This window comes from Neodiprion fabricii, chromosome 2 (assembly GCF_021155785.1).
Source record: "Neodiprion fabricii isolate iyNeoFabr1 chromosome 2, iyNeoFabr1.1, whole genome shotgun sequence".
NCBI classification, from domain to species: Eukaryota; Metazoa; Arthropoda; class Insecta; order Hymenoptera; family Diprionidae; genus Neodiprion; species Neodiprion fabricii.
Genome location: NC_060240.1, coordinates 41665800 through 41691267, shown reverse-complemented (window position 1 = coordinate 41691267; position 25468 = coordinate 41665800). Strand labels below are relative to the sequence as shown.

The following is a 25468-nucleotide window of genomic DNA, read 5'->3' as shown; positions in this document are numbered from 1 at the left end:
ACCGTTTCATCATGCTACCCTGTCACTGTCGGGCAATGAGGCTGCAATACAAATATCGTACGTTCTTGAATTGCAAGCATCAACTCTTGTTACTTTTCATAAAATATTGATAAGAGGCTAAATTTTAACAACTTACTCGCACTGCAACGTGATTTGTGATACAAATTGTGCCACACTTCGGATCTAACCGAAGTCATTTACTAGAAAGACATGGGTACCTGCAGCATATTGAACGAATTCGGAGGCAAAATAATCGAGAAATACAACGTCGCTTTTTCAGAACTTTATCGTCACCGTTCTTCGACGAAATTGGTACGAAATTCATACAGCCTGCTATCCCGTTGCTTTAATAACGGTCTCTTCGGCTAATTGGCGGAACTTGAGTCAAGTGACACAGATGATGCATATTGGGCCTGAATCGTTAGAAGCTCTACATATCACGTAGATATTGTCCCTTCGCTACTCTACTTTGCATTATGATTCGGGTTTCGCACGAGTTATCTAAAATTGCAATGGCAGCTTGTAAAAGCCATGCTGGATAGTGCACCAATCTATCGAAAGATACATCACTCGCATATTACATATGCTTGTAAATATACCAAATATAATTTATGTTAGACCCCACTCGAAAAAACGCCTTTCTACACATGTGATGCGGGGACAAAAAAATACCGTGCTCATTTCAAAGAATCTGGAAGTGACTTGGAAAGTCTATGAGAGCTTGATCTCTGCGTGTTAGCTATGCAACTACAGAAAAGGTAAAGTAAAGCAGAATAAGAATTGACGGAAGCTGTGCAGATACCCACTTCATATTCTGAAGAGTATCCTACTCTCTACGATTACATGGGCTGTCACAGCTGCTTTAATTTTATCCGTGCTAATCACTGGAGTATTCAGCGAGTCCAACGTACTACCGTGTCATTCGATGTAGTTGACATACCGAACAAGTAATGAATCATAAGAGCGAAAAATTTCAGCTGTCGATTTCTCGAGCCATCTCGGAAATCTGTACGAATGATTACTGATCACTTCAAGTCGTTCTTTTCATCATTTGTTCATTTAAGGTTTATGCGCCTGTTGATCGACTCGTTTTCGCAATGGTGTTATTTTACGGAGTTTGAATACGCTTATAAGTGTGACTCGTCACTCCGCCTAATCTGCTGGCGAAGCAAGAACCTGAACCCATCACGGCGGCTTTAACCGTGTACCCATAGATTATTGTATCTCTATTTTACTGCAAGCTGAATCGTATACATTGACCTCTGCAATCAGCAATCATCGGTGAAACTCTAAGACGTTGCGGAAGGTGATGACCATTTTGGAGTCTATAAAAAATGCACCCTTTTTGCCATTTGACAATTGACACGCAACTTGAAGTTTCAATCCATTAATGTAGAGCGGATTCGGCGCGATTAGTGCTGACAGAGAGTCGGACAAAAGTTATCGATAATCGGCCCAAATTATAGTCGAATCAATGAACTATCAGACTATTTGATGTTGTATTAGGTTTGCTTGACCTCGCCGTTGAAAATTTCAAAGAAGCGACCGTCAATGAGACTGCTCGGCAATGATAGAACCCTTCCAAAACGACCAAATCAATCAAAAATCCATACCAAGCTGGCGTTCAAGCGCGATGACATCATTGGAATCAAAATCAAGAAAACGAACAGGAGAGGACCAGAGTGAATTTACAGAGCTACGTAGGCGCGTGCACGTAATGCGTAAGGTGCTACGTTGACTGAGAGAGAACCAATGAAACGGCGCAATGTGGCAGCCGGTCGCTCGGTCGACCACGCCACTTCCTCCGCCGCCGGTTCTCCCCCCCCCCAACGCCCTCCTTCCTGCCTCACCCTCCTGCTCCTCCCCCTCGCCCACCAGCCCTCCACCGCCCCCCTGCCCCGCTGCCGACGGCAGACGCCCCCTCCGACGCTCCTCGACGCCGCTTGACGCCGCACGACGTGGCCTAGCGCGACGAAGCGCTTCGCTTGCAGCTCAGTTGCCATCAGCGCCCGACATCGTACAGACATGACCTGTTCGACGTCCCTGATACTCGCCTTGGCGACGTGTTGCGTGCTCGCGTATTTTTCCACCTTCTCGGTGGAAGCCGCGCCTGATGCCTTCAAAGTGGATACGGTATACGTGCCAGAAGTCTGCACCGTCAAGTCGAAAAAAGGAGACCAGCTGACGATGCACTACACCGGAACGCTCAAGGATGGTACCAAGTTTGATTCAAGGTCAGTCATTTCAATTTCTCGCGACGGACCTCAATCTTAGATTCGTCTTTCGTTTACTGAGACTCGATGGAATTCCTCTTTTCCACTCGGCATTTTGCGAGAGAATGGCCCCAGGAACGTAAAGCGTTTCCCAGTCGTTTTATCAAAGTCAACTTCCAGATTGATGCGATTAAATGGTATGCTGAAAAAACTGTGCTAAATACTGTTGCAGGTGGCTGTAATAGTTAATATCCATCACACTTGCAAATTAGAAATATGTCTTGACGCTAGTACCAATGGACAATATTCGCATGAGTTATGCACGCTACGAATCTAATTGCTTGCGATTTTCGTAATAACCAGTCAAATGCTGATTGCCTTGATTTCTCGATTCCAGCTCTGATCTGATGGAGTTTATGAGAATAATAGAAGCCGACTAAGCGGTACATAGTTAAAATCAATCTTCTCTGGCAGTGATAAGCATACCGAAAATAGCCTACCTACTAGTGGGTTGAAAGATCGGAACCTCTGACTTTGTTGCAATATGGATCAACATTCAAAAGCGATGATTTATTCCAAGTAAAAGCATTTAGAAATTTATTCTTCGCCGTGATAGATCATTAGTAAATCATTGCAATGCGTCCAATAAATTTTAGAGTCATAGCTACATGCCACAACTACAGCTGTTCTGATTTTCGGTACAATAGTAGTAAAGGATACAAGCCCTTTCCTTACAATTAGTTAAATTTACTAACTCGACATACTGTACGAGTAACTTTACTCTCTACGGCCTTATCGGTAGCGTCGTTCGCTAACCGATAAAGAATGCTACATCACACAATGATAATACTAGTCTCAAATCTCCTCAGTTGATCGTATGGTGTCGATGAAATATCTGGGTCATATTTATTTTGCGTTCGCAAGAGTATACGGGCAAGTTGTTCACTGATACGTAAAAATTATTTCGAGTCTGAGACGAATTACTAATTATTTACTAAATCTTACGGGCAATCAGGGTTGATTGAATTATATTGGTACCAAGCTATATTCAGTAGACCACTCAGCTTGATAAATTGTAGAAATAGATTCTAGTTCACTTAGAAAGTTGACGGATTAAGGTTAGCTTGGTGTTATAGAAGTTGGATGGAACATCAGAAAATATATTGCAGTGAAGACGTTGCAAAAGTTGACTTGCGGAACTATCATTGAAGTATTTTGGCCAATTTACAGGAACAATGTGTTGAACGATTTTCACCTATACTTATAACATGGTGATATCTGCGGGAAAACGTTGTCGAAAAAGTGCGCTCAAAACTCTCTTGAAGGTATCCAATATTCAAAACAAAAGCTCAAGCACACCCGATAATTGGAGTGGTAACAAAAAGTAACGTATCCGGTTGTATCGGACACAAACGCTAGCGGCCTTGGAAATAAATTATTCTGGTCGAAGTAGAGGAGATAGTCGATTTCATTGCTCGGACAGACAAGTAAGTTGAAAAGTAAGATAAACGTTTGGTGTCCTGGGGTTCGCTAATTTGTACTCTTTGATTGAACAGAGTCAATGATAATTGGACAATAAATTATCTTGTCCAAACGATTAATGCTTGTCGTTAGATCCTATGTTAGAACCAACCTGCGAAAATATGCATAAAATGTAATAAACGGGAGAAGATGTCAATGTCGGTCATCGCCCTACGCGGAAACCTCCAAGTATCCGGCTGCCAGCTTTCCCCTCGTGCAAACTGTTCTCCCGAAACGGTTAGGCACACACGGTACAATTGAAAATATAGTCAGCCGTTGCGCTATTTTCTCTTTTTGCCAGTTGACGCATAAATTACGAGAAATCTGCGTGGCCGCCTTTCAATTTGTGAATTCGCTAGTTCTGAGGATCAAGATTTTCTATTACTTAGAGTATACAAAGAGCCGCAGAGAGTTGTGCCTACACGTGTGTGAATTGATACTGGAACGGAAGTGGTGTCTAGGGTACTGATTTAGGTTGGCTTCACAATAGAAACGAGTAACAACCAGCGCCTAGAAGTGACACCATTTTGTATTGCAATATTAACCTAATTAAGATTACTCCAGACACCACTTTCGTTTCAGAATCAATCTGTACGTATTTGCTAATTATGATCCAATTTCATAGAATGTGACGTTCACCGATACATCTGTCACTGTGAACAAATCATAACAACATCCGTTGAGAAAATCAAGAAAACTGAAGAAGAATAAATAACGTATTGCCATGGTCACCGGCATTGCCTGTATTTCAGATTCATCGTCAGGGTTTTATAATTAAACTCACCACACTTGTTGCCATCTTGATATGAACGAAACTTTCAAATATCTGTCGATTGTCCTGTGAATATCCAACCAAATGAATATTTTGGCGAGTGTTTGGTGTTTTTGCACAAGACAATTGTATCGGGTTGACGAATGTAAACTGTACGTGTACAACTTACCTTGCAGAGTAAGATTCCGAGCATGTGAAAAAAAACAGCCTACCTCTGAAAATAGATTTACGTACAATGTAAGTTCGCGGTGTGATTTCTAAAATATACCAGTTAACATTAGAAAGTAATTGGGCATGATAAAACAGCATGTGAAAGAAGTGTAACAGAGCAATACCTAATCAAAATGAGAAAAGAGAAAAGAGAGATTTTTCATTACGACGGGGCGGGAAGGGGTAGCGATGGGAGGGGAGGCAGCTACATGTATAATTTCGTTGAAAAGACTCGTCGGCTAAACAAATATTGCATCTAAAAACATTTTTTAACTTAAAGTTAGACATTGACGCTACTTTCCAAATGTCGTTTGTGTCATGACCGGGCATCAATGCCTCTCATCGAATCGTGTGACAACCAACAGTGCGAGTGTTAGCTACATACCTATCTGTGCAACAAGCAGAAGCAATGAACCAGAGCACCCAGTTTGCGAAAGAATTCCAAGTATAAGTTTGATTTGGATAAAAAAAAAACCTTCCACCAACTAAGGAGACAAGGTTTCGTTATTCCAGTTTCCGTCCTCGCCACAGGAAAGAGTGTCAAAATTGAAGAAAGTGACTACCGCTTTCCGTTATCTTGTGTTGCTTAAGAAGAAAGTACAATGAAAGTGTCCCACGTCGACGTACTACACAAAACGGATTCTAAACGATCGTGGGGCTTGCAGAAATTTCTTGTCAGAAATTCATGCTTCAAGTCAGTAAATCGCAAATGAGATTTCTTCAAATTCCTGTTCTCAAAGACGGCGTGGATTTCTATTTAATACACAGTTATAAATTTCTTATTAAGTAATGCTTCGCAATCTTTACCTATTCTTGAACTCTCATGGGCATTCGAACTTTCATTAAGTGGAATTCAATGACAGTGAAAATACACCAGGCACTTATAAATACACTTGGATTCGGCAGGCTGATATCGATCGACATCTACATTGGGGCTGCCCACGTATCGTCGACAGTTAAAAAAATAAAAAAGAGACTGTCGATTGTTGAAAAAAAATTATAAATAAATACGTTCGTTCGTTTTTAAGCCAGGGGGGTTATGGGTTGTGAGACTAGATTCGAGACGAGCAGATAGACCTCGGAATAGAAAAGAGAAAGGATAGAAAGTAACGGCGATAGGGTGCGATTTCAAATAATCAACGCTTAACTGAACAAGGACTATGTCTATACGCATGGAAGGGAGTCGATAGCGTTATCGTAGTTGTCACGGAAGAGGGTGTTAGGGGAGGATAGAAATAGCGTAGCCAGCAGCGAAGGTACCGTGACTAGAGGTAGGGGAAGTAACCACGCTTATCGGTCGGACGACACCACCACTGACCATTCCTTGGTGCAAAGTCTGTTAATTGAAATTTGAATTACATCGCCTAACTCCGGGTTGTGAGGCTCCGGCTGGATTATACGCAATACCATCGATCTCTCTGTATGGGTACGTTTGTACAACCACGATACATGCAAGTGTGTATAGAGGGGATTTCATGTCCTTTCATCTCACCGTGGAAGGTCATCATCCTGCACCTTTTGAATCAGTTTTCTCTTACAGCACTGTCTTTATAAGCATTGGCTTGCATCGGCATTGATCAATTCATTCAAACCTATCACAGATACAATTTATTTCAATCGAATCTCGATATAGAAATTTCGATCGGTTACTATCGAATTAGCACACTGGCCATAATTCCAGTGTCCCAGTCGAACGTGTGTCATTGATACCAACTCATTATATCTATCTATAAACAGCAAAGAAAGTTTCACCTTTGAAAAGTGAAAGAGCAGTAGAACGGTTTCAGCTATTGAGCGTTTGCCGACTAATGTGACTGGATTTCATTAGCGCTGGTGAAGCGGAATGCCATTCGAGGTGTTCGTGGCTGCACGCCGGAGGCAACCGCTAGGGGGGATCCATGTTTACAGAGATGGATGGTAGATGTTGTTTTTCCCGCGGGACAAAAATGGGTTACTCAACCGACTGTGTTTCCTGCCTGCCTACATGGAGACTCTTAATTAGAAGCACTCGAAACCGTTCCTACTCACGTGTTATAGTACAAGTAATTATCCGATAACTGAAAACGGATCGATGAAACCTATTTATATAAATCTATAACCGTGCATGTTCTATTTCGATCGCGCCAACTATTTCTTACAAAGATATAAATTGTAGAGTAATAAGTTGCCAAAGCAGCGGGCCAGAACGATGTTTTTCCAGTGAGAAGCGAAAATAAGTAAAACACTATCGAGACCACGTAGCAAAATTCAATTGTAAGGCTGACCATTACCTAATTTATGGACACTCACCTTGAATTCAATACATTAACTTGTTGTGTACTTCATTTTGGTGGTGTTTTCTGATGTTCATGTAACTTATACAGAACACGTTTAAAATATCTAATACCAGAATCCGCATCAAAACAGCTCAGTGTTTACGAATCAAAGTCACAATAGAATAATGATCCACATTATATTAGCATCCACCATTTATAACTTCCTGGTATAAATCCGATCAAATGCATTTGAGAAAATCCTTTCTTTAATCCGATGTACAGAAGTCGATGTTTCTTATATAGAATGAGCTCCTAAGTAGGCGAGACTCCGTTTATTCACCACATCTCAAACACGGCTTCGGCAAGAGTATCCCGCGAGAGCGAACTCAGCAGGACTCCAGGATTATTTTCCCTTAGAGTATGCTCTCGATATATGTCAGTCCTCGACTTGATGATTCGAAGTGAACCGTTGATGCCTTGGGAGAAGCTTTGTATACGTAGTAGCTGCGTTGACCTGCCGCATCTTTTTCTTTTCTGTACGGTATTCAGCATATTCTTTTGCGCGGATGATATGAAGACAGAATCAAGTTCACCAGCGTGACAAGATTAGCTAGGTTCACTCCTGTGTGGTATAAAATGTACTTTATCTAACAGTACGCCATATGGAGCCACGATTTAAGGCGCGGGTGTTGGGCCTTTACTTTCAAATCTTCTTCTACATCATCGCTGTACGATATTGATTAAATCTTAAGAGTAAATCAACCAGTGAAATGAGCCGGATTTCTTACTCAGGAGATAATTTTTTGTATTCACCGATCATCTAGAGAATACATAGGCACGTATGCGCAAATGCTGTGGTTAGCTGAGCTCTGAGACCGCGGAATTGGGGCCTTCCGTAGTCACGAGGCATCTAGGTCGTATACCGCTTCCAACGGCAAAACTAGGCTGTTCCCCCCTGCATCCGCATTCCTACAGCTTTCACCTTACACGTTTCCATGGTTTGAGTGGGTTGGTCCACTTCATCTGTATTCCAAAAGGCAACGATAGTTGAGTAACACACGGAAGTATTGCCCACGGCCACGTGCAAGTATACCTGCGATGCCGAGTTATGCACCGGAACTACCAAATTATCTTCAACGACCATGACTCTGTCTTTGCGATATACAATCCTGAACCTTCGGAGAGATTGACGTTGACACGCTTCAGTATCCCTTGAGGTTAGGATAATCGTGGTTGGATATTTATACTTGGACCGTCATCGTTTTTGAGCGGTAGCTTCGATTAAGAGAAAACAACTGCCGTATCCTGAAATTTCGTTCGGGCCCGATTCTTGTCCTGGGCTGAAAGCAAGCCTGTAGAGCAGCATAGTCCAGGATATGCTATTCTTTGAGGAGCCACCGAACTTTTCATTAGCATTTCATTATATTGTAACCCACACCACAACAGTACAATTAGAATTTCACCTAAAACTTAATAAGTATCGTCGTCGTTAGATGGGTAACACTCAGTTAGAGTATAAATATGCGTAGAAGCTCAATGCGCATCGATCTACTTTGCCAGGGTGGACACTTGCTACAATGGTACCAAAAGAAAGTAACAGTCAGGACCTTTTGATAAATTGATTTGTGAACGATCTGATGGCTTTCGATTGATATCCCGAGGCAGATACGAAATGCTGAAAGGGAAAAATTGAAATGAAACATGATTTTCGAGAAGAGAGAAGGCCTTCACACGAAGTAGATATCCACATAGGTATTGATGTACCTATTTTGCTAGATTGATCCAATGGTTGAACGGCGATGACGCAATATGTACACCACAAGAAATATAATTCGAGGGCTGCCAATTTGAATTTCATTTATAGCACTGAGCCAATTGAAATGATCTTTTCAGTTTTGTCTAAAACTCCCAGTACTTAGTTAACTTCAGCTGAGGTGGAAACTGTCACCAAGTAGTCGTGGCAACATTTTGTCTAACCTTTATGAAAAGAAGAGGCACCTGACGGCTGGATTGAAAAGGACTCTGCCCACTCTACTTTTCCATGCAAACATATCGGCATAAATACAGTACCTAAAAGATGGTCGTCTCCAAAAATTTAGAAGATGGCTCGTACTTCCAGTTAGGGTGCGTGTCGCACGGAGAAGGGGGCGGGAAGTGGACAGAGAAAAGGAGTCATTGAAAATACCGTGGTACCCAGCCCATCAATCACGGGAACCATCATAATTCATCGTCGGATGCCTATTCAACGTGATACCAAATAACAACAGCTCGAAGCTATTCGGTGAAAGCTAATAGAAAAAGGTTCTCGTTTCCGAAGGATGCAATAACGAGTCGCGTGATACGTCAATGAGTGTACCCTCAGGGAAAAAATCCAACTTGGGTGTAAATTCGTACCCCCAACTCATACGTAATGCTAAACTCCTACATGAAAAAAATTGAGGGTACGAATTTACGCCAAAGTTGAGGGTTTTTTTCGTGAGGGTAGATGTCAATGCGATTCAATTCCACCCTCGAATGTTAAAGCTCCAAGAAGCTAACAGATTACGTTACCGCTGTTGAATTTTACTGTTTATCTCCAGCTGGCTTTGACCAACAAAGTCATTCAACTTTGGCTAGCATTCGTTAACCCGTGCACCATTTCTCTAATTTGAAATGAAGTAAAGCCAGTAAGACAGCCTACAAGGATTCAATCACAGCTTTCTGCGGTTGCAACAAATTGTTAGTCAGCGTTGTACACAATATCAAAACTTGCGAAGGTTTTCCTCTGGATTTTGCCGAAGGTTGCCGAAGGTCGCGACATTAATCCGAGGATTATGAAAATCATGAGTCTTTAGTATGTCTTGACACGATCCCGTTAAGTAATCCGATTGCCAACATGAAACCTTATTTTTTCTCATTAAATTTACAACGATATGGCGAAGTGCATGTCGTCCTCGTCGATCGAACGTCATTTGTATCAGGCTCGCGTACAGAAATTGAATTTAATCAAGCGTAACTTTCTGGCTCGGACAGCACGTCACTAACAAACCTTTTGCTTCCCGTCAACACTCCTTAGCCCGGATAATTATATCACTATTGTCTCATCTTTCTGAACCTCGCGGCGAGCAATCAGAATTCCTGAAAAACGAACGATCTTCGTGCTTAACGGCATTTCTAATTATTCCCATCCGATTTCGATCTAGTTCGTATATCTGTAGAGCATCGAAAACTAAGATACACTGTTTCGGCATGGTAGCGAAGTCGTGTTCAACAAAGTATTGTCTCCTAATCATCGCCCTCTTACTTCTTTTGCTATTTAGAATCGTCCTCACATACGTACTCATACTCGCGTGTAATATTTACCTGTCCGTCTTTACCTCAAACCTCAAATCTTGCCGCTTGCCCGTGTCGCTACTCAAAACATATTAGCTGTATGTTTCACGTATTGGCGACTTTCTCAAAATCTTCTATGTATATCAACTCTGTATTCTCTCGATTTTTTGTAAATCCCCAGTTGTCCTTCCGATCTCTCGCGATATAGTTCGCACATCTTTCAAATAAAGTACATCGTATCATTGTTTTATAAAATATAATTTAGCCGTCACTGTTGAATGCAAGTACTCGGAAGCCAATTACGAACGAACTTTGTACCTCTGTTACGAACAGATATTAATTAAAATTAGTAATCTACTCGACACGGCGTGCGTGCGGGTTGTGGCGACAGCGGGGGTAATGGTTATAGCAAAGTAGGAGATGGCGTCGTTGAGACGAGAATTAGAAAACATATTGCAGACGTTCTGAATTATTATTCTCAACTTCATCAATGAATCATCAACGAATTCGAAGAACAATAATCACCACGTGGCAAGACGTTATTTACTACTTGATTTTCAAATCCACCCGACCAGCACTTTGAATTAATTACAGGCGTTATTTAGTCCGTTAATACCTCTCTGGCTGCTTTGCGATCCTTTGATCGCACGAGTTAAAACTCTGTCCAAGGCTACCGAATTGAATGAGCCAGTGTAGGTACGCCTGGCCACTATCCCCCAACTATTCCAACGTTATTGAGTGTTGGGCCGTATTCAGACTCCAGTTCGTTGAAAAGCGTGCTTGGATTCTAATGAATCTTCGAATTATGTTTCTCATACTTGCAACTGGCGCAAGCCTCACGATTTTAAAGATAGCTGCTGACTGACCAGATAGTGAAGCTTTCGTAGCTGTTGACGTCGACACTTGTTGCTCTTCAGTGTAATATAAACAGTAGTCAACTAAGTTCTCGTCACAGCTTTTTGCAAATTTCGCTTATGCCTCACGCATCTCGATACTATACTGATTGAAATCTCGGTACTAGGCTGAGTCAATGTTCGTATTCGGTAGAAAATTACATTTTGTATATTTACCTCAGGCAACATACAAAACGTATATCGAATTTTCTCACTATCTCGTCAACGTTCAGCTTTCACGAAAGTTATTAATTCGGTGGGCAGCTAACTGAATTAGATCGTGAATGGAAGACAGCGCATAATAGTTAGTAAAAATAAGGGTTTGGGTCGACGTTAATTCTCCCAACAACCGCACCTCAATATGTAATCATACTAATGGCGGTCTCTCTGCTCTTTCATTATACATGTATCCATATTAGGCTGAAAAAGGAAATAGGGAAACCGGAAGTAAAATAGAACTCATCCCGTTGTTCATAATTATTCAAAGGTTTCACCGTCCCAACTTCATCTTTTACTCGTATACCGTCTATCGCAATTGCCAATTCCATCTTTCCGGTTTGCAGAAATAGCTACGGTACTGAAACGAGTAGCTGAAGAATCTGGATGTGAGATTCTATTCAGATTCCATAATCTTGTACGGGGGAAAATGAATTTCTTTCATAACAAATCGACACTCCTATCTGCGTCCTTTCAAATCAGCATACGTCAGTTCTCCTTTAAAACCGAAACAACGACATTTACGGATGGTGGAAATTTGAAAGTCGATCTCGTGATCCGGAAGAAGTGGCTTCCATGCGGTCGCTCGCAGTGCAAATATACCTTATATTATGAAATAATGTGCACAGGCTACAGAGGCGGTGCAGGTCGTATGGGCAGAGGAGGGAAAGGGGTTCTGAGCACCAGCGCTCCGACCAGATAGCGCTGAATATTTCATGCTGGCTTGTAGCGTAACATACGCCTCACTTGGGAAATCCGGGCGAGGCGGCATGGTGCCCCACGTTCTGGTCGAGGCGTCATCTTCTCTCACCTGCAGAACCTCCTTTAAGCAGTTTCATTACAGTCTTTTGACTTTTCATTAACAATAGTTAGCAATATCAAAGAAAGACGAGAATCAACCCGGTAATTTTTCGCGTACACTCACCCATTCCAGTTTTCAGCTGGTCCGTACACTTGGCGTAAGGTAAGCATCTATTCTAACCCTGGAAGGTCTCTATTTCTTGGCTCATGAATAGTACAAAACTTTACAGTTTGCGAAATAGGCTGCTGACTCGGTGTGATCCCAACCGTGGAACAGTTTTGCGGTCAAAGTACTGACTGTACATGTAATCCGGGCATCTTCTTAACAATATAATTTCCCCATGCAAGGTTACAGGAAAAACGATCGAATTAATTTAACAGACTCGTGGATTCAGAACTTCGAAGTTGCCGTTATAAAATGATCCTCATGTCCTCGGACGACACGATTTAGGAAAACTTCACCATAAATGAGCAGATCGGGACGATTCCGTGGACTAGCATAGTGTACTCGCAAAAATACGACATTACGCAATTTGACAAAAGTAAATTGTGATTTCGCATTCAGTCTTCACAGTCTTCACCCTGACGAATCACTAATTACTTAATGCAAATTAGTGCCGCAAATCTGACAACTACTGTTAGCTTTGTTTACGTATTATTAATCAAATCCTAGCGCAGATATTAGGATGAGCGTATGGTACGCTGTGCAAAAAATTGGGAAGTTCGAAATTGTAAAAAACAAGATCGACGTAGCAATACGGCTGGCGAGCGATGGCTAAAGGTTCGTTCAAAATTCACGGATATCTATGCCTCTGCATAGGTGTGTATACGTTTGTGCAGGATTGCACGTATACCGTAAAGGGAAGCAGCATCCATCCAGAGGTTCGTAGTGTCGGTTCACGTGAGAAAGCACAGGCAGGAATGTATGCGCATGCATGTCGGGAGAAACTCCTGCTGCAGGAGATAAGGATAGAGTCCATAAATTAATTAGTCTAAGTCTGTAAGACTAAGAGCCGTGTACGCTATACCACGCGCTATCCAGTGTTCCGCGGTCGGGTTCTTAGCCAAGTTCGCAATAAGATTGAGGCACGTTGAACGGCCCTCTCGCGTGAAACTTGGACGTTGGACTCCTCGTCGAAAACTGCAGGAGAGAAAGCTAGACCACGTACACGACTCTTTACCGTCCTGATCCTCGGTATTGTACGGGCGCTAATACTTGCGTAGGGTGGAGAAGGCCGTGCACAAAGCTGAAAGATACTGCTGGGCCCCGGTATCGCAATGAAAAGGGCGGCTATCCGCGGAATGGGTTGGAAAGGGGAGCATGTTTTTTATATGAATTACCCGAAAGATATTACTCCATCGGGACAGGGAAAACAGCTCTCCGAGGCACGGAAATGTATACTTGGCCCTTGATACGGGGACTCGATGTTTTATTTATAGAATATTTGACAACGCGCTGGTATTCCAATTGCGGGAACGGTCATGTTGAGGCCGGTCAAGTACTTTCCTGTGATACTCTCCTCCTGGCCACTTCGCTCCCTCGCCCCCCTGCGGACTGTCGGTACCCTCTTTAACCCGCCATATTACCTAATCCGCACATAAATTAACGGTCGGAACGTAAACCGCCAAGCCTTACCATCAAATGACCTACGGTGGCCATTACCTGTTCCTCTATGGCCTGGTACCGCTACCGGCACGGTGAATTTTCCCTTTGGCGTCGTTCAATTTGTTGTCAGCTGGCCACAGGCGAAATAATATAGATGCGCAAAATGTGAACTTCGGGTAGGATCACTAATGCAGTTTATATAGTCATTTTATATCGATGTCTGCGGTACTTTCAGTTATGCCATATCACACAGATCAACCGATATCAACCACCTCTGGTTGTATTAACCAGCAATTAAATATAAAACGGTGTCAATATGTTACCGCCTGAAGAATTTTTGAAATCGACAAAGTTTTGGTAGAAATGTTCAAACCCATTTTCAACGGGCAAAATCGTGCTAAAGAGCATTGAGAAAATATTCTGTGCCGCAGAAATACCAAATTCTATTCACTGGAAAATGAGCAGTCACTTACTCGGTGCACGTTCGGCGTGCTTGTACAAAAATTTTGTATTATGCGGATATTGATACATTTACATACACATATACATGTCAGTATCTTTATGTGGATTCGGATACAGTTATGTAAAGAGGTTAGGCAGCCGAAAAGTGCGCACAGGGTACGAAGTATTCCCGCGAATAAATTTAAATAACGGGGAGTTCTTTGATATGTTAATTTTTTCTGTGTTCGGTAGGGAACGGGTTGAGCCATTCCTAGGCAAAACTTTTTCTATCCTAATCCCTTCTATCTCCTATCAATTTATAAAAATTAGTATGCATATCACCTTTGATACTGAAAATAACTGAACTAAAATGAAATGGAACACCACCGGTATGTACGTGGAAATCGCGTTCTCAGATAGGAAAATTTTATAAATACAAATATAAATTTCATAGATATTTCGCATACCTTGGTGGCTATCGAGAACGAATCCAAATCTTAGTTGAGGCTCAAATGGTTCTTGTGACTCAAAAGTCTGTGTGAACGAAATTGCAGAACATACCGGTGACCCTTGACTATAGATACACTAAGGTTGTACCACTGACTGTGTCACTATCACTGCACACCTCTTTGGAATTAACTCGAACAAAACTCCAAGGCCCGGCACGGAAGTACGTGGAAGACCCCTTCTCAAACGTTTCGAAGAATAAAAGGCACTGGCATCGAGAACGTTGTTCAGCGTGTAATTGCCAATTGATAAGACCGAAGTGAGAAAACTTTTTATCGTCGGGCACGACGATAACACTACAAAAAACCTCACTCTCCCGCACCAGGTTTACCGAAACATTATTGACTCGTTCGCAAGAGATAAGGTAATTCGTCTCGTCAAGCCCGTGGCGAAGGCGGATTGGTTCAAAGTTGTTCCTGCGAACGAGGAATTGCGACATAACACGTTGTCCCTACATCGTATAGGAGGAGGTGTGATGAAACGTACAAGGTCGATGTTGCTTCTTGCTGTACGATTACTAACGAAATTCCACGAAGATTTGTTTCAATTTCGGTAGCCGTGTACTCAGGCCAAACGAGACTGGAAATTTGGGTCGACTATATTTGGCTTGGAGAGAAAAAAAATTAGATCGAATATAACGAGGCCTGCCTCAGGCTACGATCGAGCGCAAGTCTCACGCAAACACCACCTTTTGCGAAATCGTCTAGAAGGCGAGGCGAGGCGAGCGAGCAAAAAGTTCGTTCTTGCGACGGAGATTGAAGATCGAAGCGAGGGTTTGATCCTCTTGTATGCCAGAATTGCGATCTTAGCTGGCTAAAGTATGAAAGTTCTTCTAACCATTGCAAGGACAGCCTACCACCGTTTTCCCGCGGGACAAATACAAGTCCAGGACCCACATCAGCGCCCGGCTATATTCAACCTTCTCCCACCGGTATCTCTTGAATATTTAAAACCTCCCTATGACACAAAAGTTTCACCCGCCCACCCCTGCCGTCTTTGTAGGAACCAGCATCTCTTCCACCATCGCCGTATCCCCCGCCTGCCCTAAATCCCATTCCAGGGAGTCCGGCGCAGCCTTTCCCCGTGTATATTTATGTATATTGTATGTATATACATATAAAGACACGTACATAAGTACGGAGTCGGGCCGACACCCGCGTACATGAATATACATGCAAAATATACGGATACCTATACAGCGTCGTACCCCTGTAGATTCTACTCCGGTGAAGTCAGTTTTTAATTTTTTACACCCCCGCGAGACTTGTCCCGCAGCAATTGTCTTTGCCTCCTGGGAAAGAAGGAAAAGATAAAACCTGAAAACGCGTTCTGCCACTCGATCGAGCCGTGAAATAATTTCCGGTCGTCGTTGGTAAAATGCTACACGGTGGGTGGTAAATATTACTGAGAAACGAGACAAGACCATAGCCGCACGAGCTCTGGCACTCTTTTCGAAACGCGGACGACGGAGTGTTTTAAGTAAACATGAACTCTAGACCAATAGCTGGAAAGACCCAACTTAAGAATCTCCGGGTAGCCATAAAACACCCCGTTGATTGAATAATTGAATAGCGTTACCGTACCACGGTATCGCATCTTAATTGATACTGCCATAGCAGGCGAACGAATAGTGCCCGAGAGGCTACTTCGTACGCAATAACCCGATAATTAGTTTACTATCGAAGGCTCCAGAAAGGTTTCCTGCTTGCACTTTGTCTTGTCACTTGCATCGCAACAAATCGCATTGATACGCAATAATCGATATCGAATATCCTCGGCCAAGGAGGCCAGTTAGATGGTGGATCTAACGATAAGTCGATTTAAGAATCATCTCGAGGATCATATTCTTCGCGCGATTTTCACCTAATTCAAACAACTAAAGCTTTTCACCGGATAACTGAAATTACCTATTATTGTTCCAGCGACTTTCCTATCAAATGATATAACATTTACAGTAAAATGTTAGGCCAGTCGTGTAAATACATCAGCCGCCGCGCCGTAGCGAATCCTTTATACTTCGCTCTGTGTCAGCTTACACACGCGGTTCATCCGTTCCATTTTCGAAACCTGCGAGACACGTGTCCTGTGACTCGTCGCCAAGAAACAAAGTATAAGAGACTTGGGTGTCCACATCGTGACCCTGCTCCTCGTTCCCGATATTGACTTTCCTCCTCGTAAAAGGGGATGACGCCTGTATGCTTTGCTTTCAAGGCTTGGTAGTGGGCGATAGGGAATTGTATGCAGACAGGACAAGAATACGTGACACGATCAAAGGCTGCGCGGACCCTGCAGCCATAGCCGCCGATTCGCTCACTCGAAACTCGAGGAGTTCACGATTCACAATCTTGCGGCTGTTTTCAATCTTAACCAGATATCTAAACGAATGTTTATTCGTGCTCCCCGCCTATTCGGCATGGAAAATGCATTTTTAATTTTTATCGTAATTTCTTGAGCCACACGTAGAAAAAAAATTAAACATTTTCACAAATTGGGAAAGTAACAACGATAGAGCTGGTAAATACTTTTACCCCATCTTAAATTCGGTTGAAATTGATTCGCTCGTAGACAATTTTCTTCTCGTGATATTCGGTGCGTGTGATTTTCTGTCAGCACGCACCTGTCAACACAATGCATTTATTTAGCCAGGCATCGTGAGGCGCGGTGCTGCAATAACAATAAATTAAACCCTCCCGAAGTGAAATACTTCCGAGTGCATACATCCGTTTCGGTCTCTGGCAAGTACACGGTACCATGTCGTCGGCACATGTACGCGCGCATGCATACTGTATGTACGTTAAGTATAGGCGTTCGTCTCGACCCTGCGCCGCCTGAGACTCCGGCCGTCAAACGATACTGGATGAGGTTACATCCGACGCGCCAAGGATCGCTCTCGACGCCCTACTCTGAACCGACGACGAATCGACGAGGCTTGCAAACGGCTAATTCGAGTACCTACCGCTTCAACGTTGTCAGAGCTCCAGGACTGAATTAACGTAACGCTGATCTTTAGAGAGGGTCGTGGTCTGCAGGCAAGGTTTTAATTTGCCAGTCGGAATTTCACTCGGCGTGAAATGTGCTCCGAGGTCCACATGCGGTAACCCGCGGCGTAACGGCAAAATCATCTCGCTGCAATATTTTACGTACATTTTTTAAAGACGCACCTACAATACATTTGACAGCTTGTCGGAATCCGGCGCCTCAAGCATACATGCGAAATATTTAAGATTGATCAATTTTTATACCAGTCACACCTGCTGTTATGGTAAACGGATAGATATTTCAATGAAAAATTGTTTGACGAACTTGACGTATTTTTCTAACGCGAGGCGCTCTCTTTTTTTTTTTTTGTTTCAGCTTGGACAGGGACCAACCCTTCACCTTCCAGCTAGGCGTTGGCCAGGTGATCAAAGGCTGGGATCAAGGACTCGAGAATATGTGCGTCGGCGAAAAGAGGAAACTGACGATCCCTCCAGACATGGGATACGGTGACCAAGGAGCTGGAAACGTTATCCCTGGAGGTGAGCATTCTCCAATTTTTTTTTTTTTCGTATTGCCCAGATTTTTAAGCACGTGTCATCTAACTCGGCCTAAAACGCACTATACGAACGTGCTTAAGTGTCCGTAATTCAGCTAAATAATTCAAATTTCGAATAAACATTGAAAATATAAGTGCATTCACTTTTGGTATGCAGGCGATTATCTGCCTAGAACAGTGAATTTCGTACGATGCTGATTCTTATCGACTACATCGGTGATGATCGCGAAAGACGCGGTGATCGAATTTGAATTATAGACCACATTGTCAGAACGTATCTTCGAGTAGCTTCCCAAAGTACCAATAACGTTTATTTCTACGGGCAATTACTAACCATTATAATTTACCGGCGTTTGCCTACGCGAATAGACCTCATGTACATTGTCAACGATATCTTCGTGCGATTTGTTCATCGTCATGTATAGCTTGGGGAATTAATCGCTTGGCATCTATTTGATACACGCGAGACTACAATTTTCGGCAATTATCCAAAACGATCGTATATTATAACTTTGGAGCCGAAAGTTACTCTGCGCGGACCGAATTCCTATCGAGCACTTGGTTGAAATTGCGCAAATCACTATAGATAACTGACTGGCACCAAGGATCAAAGATGATGGATAATCAATGTAAAACCTTATTGAAACAGCGTAGCGAATCAAACGGGGTATCTGATATCGTTATTTTCTTTCATTTTCACTCCAGGTGCGGTGCTATTATTTGACGTTGAGTTGATCGACATCAGCGATTCACCGCCAACGACTAATGTCTTCAAAGAAATCGATGCCAACAAAGACAACCAACTGTCCCGCGAGGAGGTGAGAACAATGGCAAGATCATTTCCCATTATTTTGGGGACTACGGTGTTGGCTATTATATTTATATGCAATTATTTAACCTGATGGTGGAGAAACTTCACATATTCTTTTTAGTTTTTTATTTATTTCTTTTATTCGAACGACAGTTTCACTCGACTTGAGTAATGTAGCTTTGGACCAACTAAAGTGAGTCTGCACAACCGCCAAAAATGACAGTACGAAATTCTACCGTTATTACATTCACATTTGAAACAAAAAATTTAATCCGGGTTCACTCCTATTTCTCATTCGCGAACCTATATCCTTCTTTAAGTATTTTTTGAACAAAAAAATTCGTTACAGATGTGCCTCGTAATGAGTAGAGATTGAAGAAAAATTCCGGTTCTTTAACGGCACCAACTTTTATACGGCACGTATTTCCATGTCAATTCTTACTACTCGGGTGGATTTGTATATCTTTTATCAGATATTTCGTGGCTGAGTGTCAAAAATAATACTTTTTATACGCATAATGTTTGACTTACAAAAACCTAGGTTTGACGAGTAGCTTATTGTTCATCGAAACTTGCTCACACGTGATCGTACACCTCAATGGGGTTGCATTACGTGACATTTTTCACCCCAGTTGTTTAGAGTTCGCTGGTCACCAAGTCGCTTATATTCTCAATGTTAGCTTAAACGATTGTCCAAAGCCTAGATATCTGACTATGCCTTTTTGGACACTATTGTTTCAGGTTAGCGAGTATTTGAGGAAGCAAATGATTGAGGCGGAGCAGGGCAGTGCCAGTGAGAGCGACGAAGTAAAGAAAATGCTCGCCGACCACGACAAACTCGTCGAGGAGATATTCCAGCACGAGGATAGCGACAAGAACGGCTTCATCTCCCACGACGAATTCAGCGGTCCGAAGCACGATGAGCTTTGAAACCCGTAATTAACAAAATTAATCACGTCACACTGACCACCGGAGAACTGCGAAGCTTCTGCAGCTCGTCTTTCCACTTGGCGTCATCCCGAAACCTACTCTCGACAACGGAACGGACACGAGCATGGCTCGCAACACCAAACGCGGTCACAAGACGCTATAATAGTACCTATTATGTACATATTCTCGCTCAAAGTACGACGAAATTCTTACAGCGCCGGGACGTAACAAACCAGCTCTCGTTACCATGCGTAGCGACGATTCACTAGTCGTCACGAATATTTGCCAAGGTAGATCCGAATTCGATTAAAAAAAAAAAAAAAAAATCACTGTAATGTCATTTGCAATATCTCGCACCTTCGAAATAAAACTCGCCGAAGCAAATGTTCAACAATTTCACAATTAGGTAAACCTAAGATGGCACAATGATGAAAACATGCAGGCCCGTGGTACGTCCTGACATTTCAATGAGAATTATAGAAAGTGCGATAGAGCGAGAGGAAGGGAAAATTGTAAAATAAATGAAACGGCATTTTTTACTACGCAAGGCAATTGATACCCGTGCCGATGTTTAATATTTAGTATGCCTAGAACATATCCTACTTGCGTTTCGAAAACGCGGTTTCGGCGATCGGTAGATATGCAAGTATTTACCGTGTACAGAGGAGGACTATGATAATTCGGAAGGGAGTTTTTTTACATAATAATAGATCTTATTTCTACGATCGTGTGTGACATTATGTACTTACCTCCACCTTATTGATGTTGCGAAGAAAAAAAAAAACATTTATCTGAAGTCTTGCTGTCCCCAATTCTCAAGCTTTCCAAAATATATCGCACAAATGTTTATCATTGTTACTATCATTTCTTATTAATGTTATGACTATTAATTTTTATCGTCATTACTATTAATATCATTATTATTATTATTATTATTACTATTATTATTATCAAACAATGTTTTCATTATTGAATATTGTACGTTGTTAAAGATGGAGGAAGGTTAATATGAATAAACTGTGTCGCAAACACACTTTGTTATATGGACGTTTAGACTTTTATTCTTTCCTCCGAATTTAATTAGGAAACACGAGCGGGGAGAAGGATGCTTTGGCAGATCTACATTCTCAATTTTGTATCGTTGAAGAAATTGATGCATGCAATAGGGTTTCCGCGCTTGATAAAATGACACTTGAACATTAAATTATATTCATTTTATTAGATGTATAATAGTGTATGGTATTGTAAATATGGTATAGAAAAAAAATTTGACTACCTACGTTGCTCTCCAATCCCAATTTAGCGAACTTCTAGCAGTTATTATATTTTAATAGAAACCTCCATTCGTTGTGATTTCATACGATGTTCAGATTATGGAAAGATTTCGGCATTATATATAATATATATCTGGCACGGTTAGATCCAGATTAAAAATAACGGAGGCACAATTCGCGAATCAAAAGCTAATCTTATCACCACTTTTTCTTTACAACTCTAAACCAAAACCCCCGCCTTTGTAACATAATTATTGACCGATTTTTGTATTTTACATAATTCGTGATATAATGCCAGAGGTAGTTTGCAGCGTGGTGGAGAATTCTAAGTGGATCTATAACAGCATGTAAAGAAATTAATTGAAATCGTTGTGTTTGCAGGATCGCTGAATAATAGTACGAAAGCATGTTCGAACACGTCCAAGTTGGCCATTCAGAAAAAAATTGAAATAGTGACCGGCACGTTTCGTGTTATACCAGAGCACAGTACAATTATATGCACAACCATCTAACCAGACAGTTATGCAACGTTGCTCGTCTCTACTTCAAATTAGCTGAAATATATTCTACACTGAAAATATAAGGGTACGTACATGACTGAACTGTTTCCTAACTTGAACCGTTAGGAATCCGTGTAGTTGCATTCTCGGGCGGGGAAAACCTAGTCTGCAATACCTCGGTTCTGATTCTTGAAAGATGGAAACACGGGGATAACCCACGGACTTCAAGAATGGCATATCATTCGTTGACTCGTAATATCGAATGAGAGGAATTCATCGTCTGCTTCAGTTCACAATGAACCAGCGCATGATAATGATAACGAATAAAGTGTGACGGATATACCTATACGGAAAAATATTACTGTCGGATTTACGACAACTCTGGGAAAATGAAAGGTAACGTAGTGTCCTGTTGAAATTACTTCGATAACACGAGTTACTAGATCGACAGTCCAGTTTACCAGGAAGAAAAATTGCAGTTACAAAAATTGTAGTAATATCAACGACAAATATCCGTCAATCCCCAAAGTAGTCGATGCAATAGTAATTTTTTTACTCGAGTTTGATCGTGAACATTGAAAATGAAGGAACGCTGACAGGGTTTCGGCGTGACTAGCAGCCGCAACTTGCAGTGTACTGCAAGTATTTTAAATGTGAGGATTTATTACCTGCCCAAATTGCATACGAATAGAGGCAAGTATACAAAGGAATCGAGTACGATCTATTGATAGATACGTCGATACATAGTTGGATAAATAGATTATAGATACGTAGGTAGGTAGGTAGATAGATGAATAGAGGAATAGAAGGATAGACGGGTAGACCAATAGATGGATGGACAGGTAGGCGGGCAGGTGAGTAGGTAGGTAGATAGGTAGGTAGGTAGAAAGATAGATAGATAGATAGATAGATAGATAGATAGATAGATAGATGGATAGATACCTACCTACACGGATTACTTTTTTGTCCAACCCCCCTTGAGAAACCGCCTTTTCGCGTAGGTGAAACCGGCGCAAAATTGCCGTTTTCATGCACACTCGTAACGGGTGCAAAGTTTCATGTCGGCTCGCTTGTAAAGTGCACACGAGAACAGTTATTTCTTGCAACCGTTTCACATGCGCGACAAGGCGAATTTTCAAAAGGACTACGACAAAAAAAAAAAAAAAAAAAAAAAAACAAATCATGCGCATGATGGGCGGAAGGCGATTCCACTCGTGTGATCACCAACCTCGTTTCGTTCAGGCAGTAAATCGTATACTCGTAATCGCTTTTTTTCCGCCTTAGATACACAATGTACTAATTTCTTAAGGCGAGTAAAGTACCCAGAATTTCTCTCATATTACGACTTTACTCGTAATGTATAATGCATATATACTTTGGACCGAAATCATCGAGTTTCGTCTTTATACGTAATAAGTTTACTTAATAATGCTTCAGCCAATATTTGACTGTCGCAAGTTTGGCAAGATATTCATAATAGGAAGGCTTAGGATCCGGTGTAATCCTAAAAAAAAGTAGAAGGAGTTTACGAGATAAGACTAACATAACTCTCTGAAACGCGCGTCGCTTAAAAACGCAGGAGTTGCTTCAGCCCTCGCCAGTATGGACGGCGCAGTCTTCGTCCAGCTTCCGTCAAAAACTCCGAGATTTCTTCCGCTCGCGCGATTTCCATGTATCACAGTCAATAGCCCTTGATGTATGCGGCGATGTGCTTCTTCTCTTCTTCCGAGAGACCATTCTTCAATGTTCTACGCACTGTAACAGATCCACAGCTTTCATGTAAGCGTTGTCGCGAAACTTCTACATATTAGAGGCAGGTACCTATTACTTGCGCGAGAATTCAGTCAATGGATCTTTCGTGCGAAATGTACGATCCACGACACACCGGCATACCATCTGCTCGATTCTACACACGAACTCATGCTGCAAGCTTTCTGTAGCAAGCGTTTAACAGTGCCTTATCATAAATAGCCACTCACTCGTTGAGACACCCACTAGCATGAAGCCGAAGAATAAAGACCGATTAAAACTCAGGGATGAATCGGTACCCAAAAGGTAGACGATTCTCTCTCGCTGATATGGCAACCCTGCCGGCTCTTTCCGCAACTGACGTAATTTCTAATACAGAGCCAGTGCACCCAGAGGAGGGAAATTAAGTCGGACACGTTGTTTTTAAATTCGTCCTCAAGGAATTGCCGTTAAAAAGAATTTCGCGGCACAGGGGCAAAGTGCAAAAAATACAATCAAGGGGCCATTGGATTATCCCTAGGTGTAACAGAGCAGGTTCAACGCCGCGATTACGCTAATTGTGAGTAGTACTTGAGCCGTGAAATTCATATGACGTAATCCCGGCTCATTTCACCAAATTGTTATGAGAAACTCTCTCCAAACGTCCTGATCGTTCTCTTTCCTCTAAGAATGTTAACCAAAATGTATAGATAAAATAATTTTATCAAGTACGTTAGCGTTTGCATGATAAACGTTGATTTGTTGAAACTCTGGGGATTGTAGGATCATTGTTAATCCGTGGGTTGGAATCACGTCAAAACAAATTACAAAAGAAATCTAAAAATTCAGAAGGTGAGTATTTCTACATTATCAAAATGCATCCGAAACAAAAGTCACTTTTATATTTGAAGGACGATGTTAAAAACATCCGATTTTAGGGGCTGTTTTAAGCGTATGGAAAACTAGACGAAAAACTGTCAAATACCTAAATATATAAGTGTAATGCACATATACAGACATGCGCATGCCAGGCCATGTTGCTACTGATAGGTAAATCAATCGATTTAACTGCATCAGTGCAATCACACATAATAGCCATTGCTGATATTTCAAAATGATAAATTTGCGAATACCTACCGGAATGTCAACAATGTAGCAAATATTTTTTATTTTCAATACGAAGTCCAGTGGATTGATTAATCCCGGTGGTAACGGACTGTACCAATTGAAAGGCATGAAAGTAAGAAATAGAAGGTTCCCTCGTGCGTAGGTACGTTAATTTTTCACCGGAATGAGACGTCTTCGTTTCCTCAACAACACGAATGTCGTCGCACTTGTTAATTTCCTCGGAAGGTATTGCCATTCGGCTAACCAGGCCCACGAGATAATTTCCTTGTAGTTTTAATTAATTTGATTTATCCAGCTAATCAAAATCTGTTGCCGCAATTATCACCCCTAACTAGCATTCCAGTTTCCTCCGTTTTGTACGTTTACACGTAGATACAGTTTTCCCGATGCCAAGTAGGTATAAATGAAAACAGTTTAAAAAGTCTTTACCCCTGACGACTCTTAACGAGCGTGTGTATTCCTCTGTCAAAACTAATACCTACTCAATCAGCGCATAATTAATCCGCGAATATTGCAGAATGCAGACATTTTCTAAACTCATTGTCAGTACCAGTGATTAATTATTTAAGGTTTGCTGTTTTCAGTCCTTTTGTAACACCGAGGCAGCTTGCTGAATCAATCAGTTTCAAATGATCGGACAAAGTTTGCGACAACACGGAAATATGTGGGGTTGTCCCCGATTCGGCTCGCAAGCGTCATCGACAATACAAGAAGAAATTATTTTACTGTCAGCGGTTATGGTTTAGCTCTTGAACTTGCGTGTCTCCGATACAGCTCTACGATTAGTTATTTATTAATGCGGCATGATACTTCGG

General features: G+C 41.8%; 2 protein-coding genes across 11 annotated transcripts in view; one reads left to right on the top strand and one right to left on the bottom strand.

The window, feature by feature from the left end:
* Positions 1-1979: 1979 nt before the first annotated feature.
* Positions 1980-20188, top strand: LOC124176885 (FK506-binding protein 2). 2 transcript variants are annotated; one of them, XM_046558719.1, is made up of 4 exons: positions 1980-2234; positions 18102-18265; positions 18988-19112; positions 19835-20188. In XM_046558719.1, exons 1-4 carry the CDS (start codon positions 2026-2028, stop codon positions 20021-20023), a joined length of 687 nt encoding a protein of 228 aa, XP_046414675.1. In that variant the 5' UTR covers positions 1980-2025; the 3' UTR covers positions 20024-20188. The 2 variants fall into 2 exon arrangements, with proteins under 2 accessions (XP_046414675.1, XP_046414677.1); XM_046558721.1 differs by having other exon boundaries at positions 1981-2234; positions 18988-19100.
* Positions 20189-20572: 384 nt separating this feature from the next.
* The window catches only part of LOC124176883 (FH1/FH2 domain-containing protein 3), a 76367-nt gene continuing 71471 nt past the window's right edge, over positions 20573-25468 (bottom strand). For all 9 annotated transcript variants that reach the window (XM_046558711.1, XM_046558710.1, XM_046558709.1 and 6 more), the window contains one exon: positions 20573-23552. Coding sequence is in view for 6 of the 9 variants with exons in the window: in XM_046558710.1 (XP_046414666.1) it covers positions 23479-23552 (74 nt within the window). In the remaining 3 variants the exon portion in view is untranslated. The remainder of the gene's footprint in view (positions 23553-25468) is intronic.